The sequence below is a fragment of the Vavraia culicis genome, assembly GCF_000192795.1.
Source record: "Vavraia culicis subsp. floridensis unplaced genomic scaffold supercont1.130, whole genome shotgun sequence".
NCBI classification, from domain to species: domain Eukaryota; kingdom Fungi; phylum Microsporidia; family Pleistophoridae; genus Vavraia; species Vavraia culicis.
In genome coordinates, this window is record NW_007360733.1 from 1 (window position 1) to 1,393 (window position 1,393).

The 1,393-nt window shown below is 35.0% G+C and overlaps 1 protein-coding gene across 1 annotated transcript; it reads right to left on the reverse strand.

Moving 5' to 3' along the window:
- Positions 1–633: 633 nt before the first annotated feature.
- On the reverse strand, positions 634–1,219 carry VCUG_02680 (uncharacterized protein). The gene has a single exon (XM_008077495.1). It carries the CDS (start codon positions 1,152–1,154, stop codon positions 678–680), a length of 477 nt encoding a protein of 158 aa, XP_008075686.1. The 5' UTR covers positions 1,155–1,219; the 3' UTR covers positions 634–677.
- Positions 1,220–1,393: the final 174 nt, after the last annotated feature.

The following is a 1,393-nucleotide window of genomic DNA, read 5'->3' on the forward strand; positions in this document are numbered from 1 at the left end:
TAACCACAGAACAGTTAGTAGAAAGGAATGATCTAGTGTTACAGTTGTATTCAAAAGCGCCATTTTGGTATACTATCCATTCATACACCCGTTTTTGAAAAACAAAATGGTGCAGCTGGTTTCTTTAAAACAAGTTATTGTCAACATGCGTGTTTATGATGAAACATTCCTTAAAATACATTTATCTGACCCCCCTGTGTTATCTCTGAATAGAACATATAACAATTTCGAAATATTTTAGCTCAGTACAAAGGTGATAAGAAACACAACCGAAGGGGCCAAATATTTACAATTGTTGTATCTATACTAGTGTAGATCACAGCAGTAATTATTGTCAAAATTACGAATTTGTAACCGTGCAAATTTAGCACTCCTTATGCCACATCTAAACAACAAGTATTACAGCATCAATAACAAACAAAACATCTTCCTATAACACATGTAATGCACCAATTGTTTTGTGCGCATCGATAGTGGTGGGTGTTAGAGATGTTTGTAGGTTTGATCGGTAATTTTTGTCTAGTAGCGCTGTCGGACCTAATACTGATTGTACAATTTTATGTTATTGTGAATATTGATGAACAGAGCAAGGATGCAATATAATGCACCATTAAGAAAGAACAGAAGAAATGAATGAATACTAAACATGGTGCTTAACTTGATTTTATTTCATCCACTTAGATCATTGATGGCGTGCCAGAAGTATGCTCTTTGAGTGGTTCAGGATTCGGTGTTAATGTCTCATATTCGGTTGGATGAACGTTAGAATTTGCAGAATGTTTGTACGACTCTTCTAATATACGTTCTGAACAATTAAATTCCACTTTACAATACAAATACTTATATGCATAAAATATCTTCATCAATATGCTCACACACTCTGCGGTAGAAAATCCATTCATTTTCTCATCAATCCTTTCTAGAACTTCAATCCACTCCTCACATTTTTGCCCAATATTTTCTTCATCAAGACGTTTAGAAATATTAGACTCATCGTACATCTGATACATCTTGTGACTTTCAGCCCTAAGCAAGTCAATCTTCTTTACTTCGGTTCTATTCTTCTGTTTATTGGCAATATCGCGCAGATCACCAAGGAGGTAAAATACATGTTTCTCGAAAAACAGCATTGTTGTTTTAAACTCAATCACCATTCGATATGTTGTTTGTTGAGTGTTTGTTAGCACTCCTGTCCCAGATTTATTACCTCCTATAGCATGAGCTTCCTGATAATTTAATACCAACCTGATGCAAACTGAGAAGCAATCTTGTTGTATTATTTGTAGGCATTTCCGTTGTACTGTCTTCAGGATAAAGCTTCAAACGCTCATACAATTCATAGGTATCTTATAGTACCTGAACTCTTACCTATGAGACCCTCTATTACCTCCAA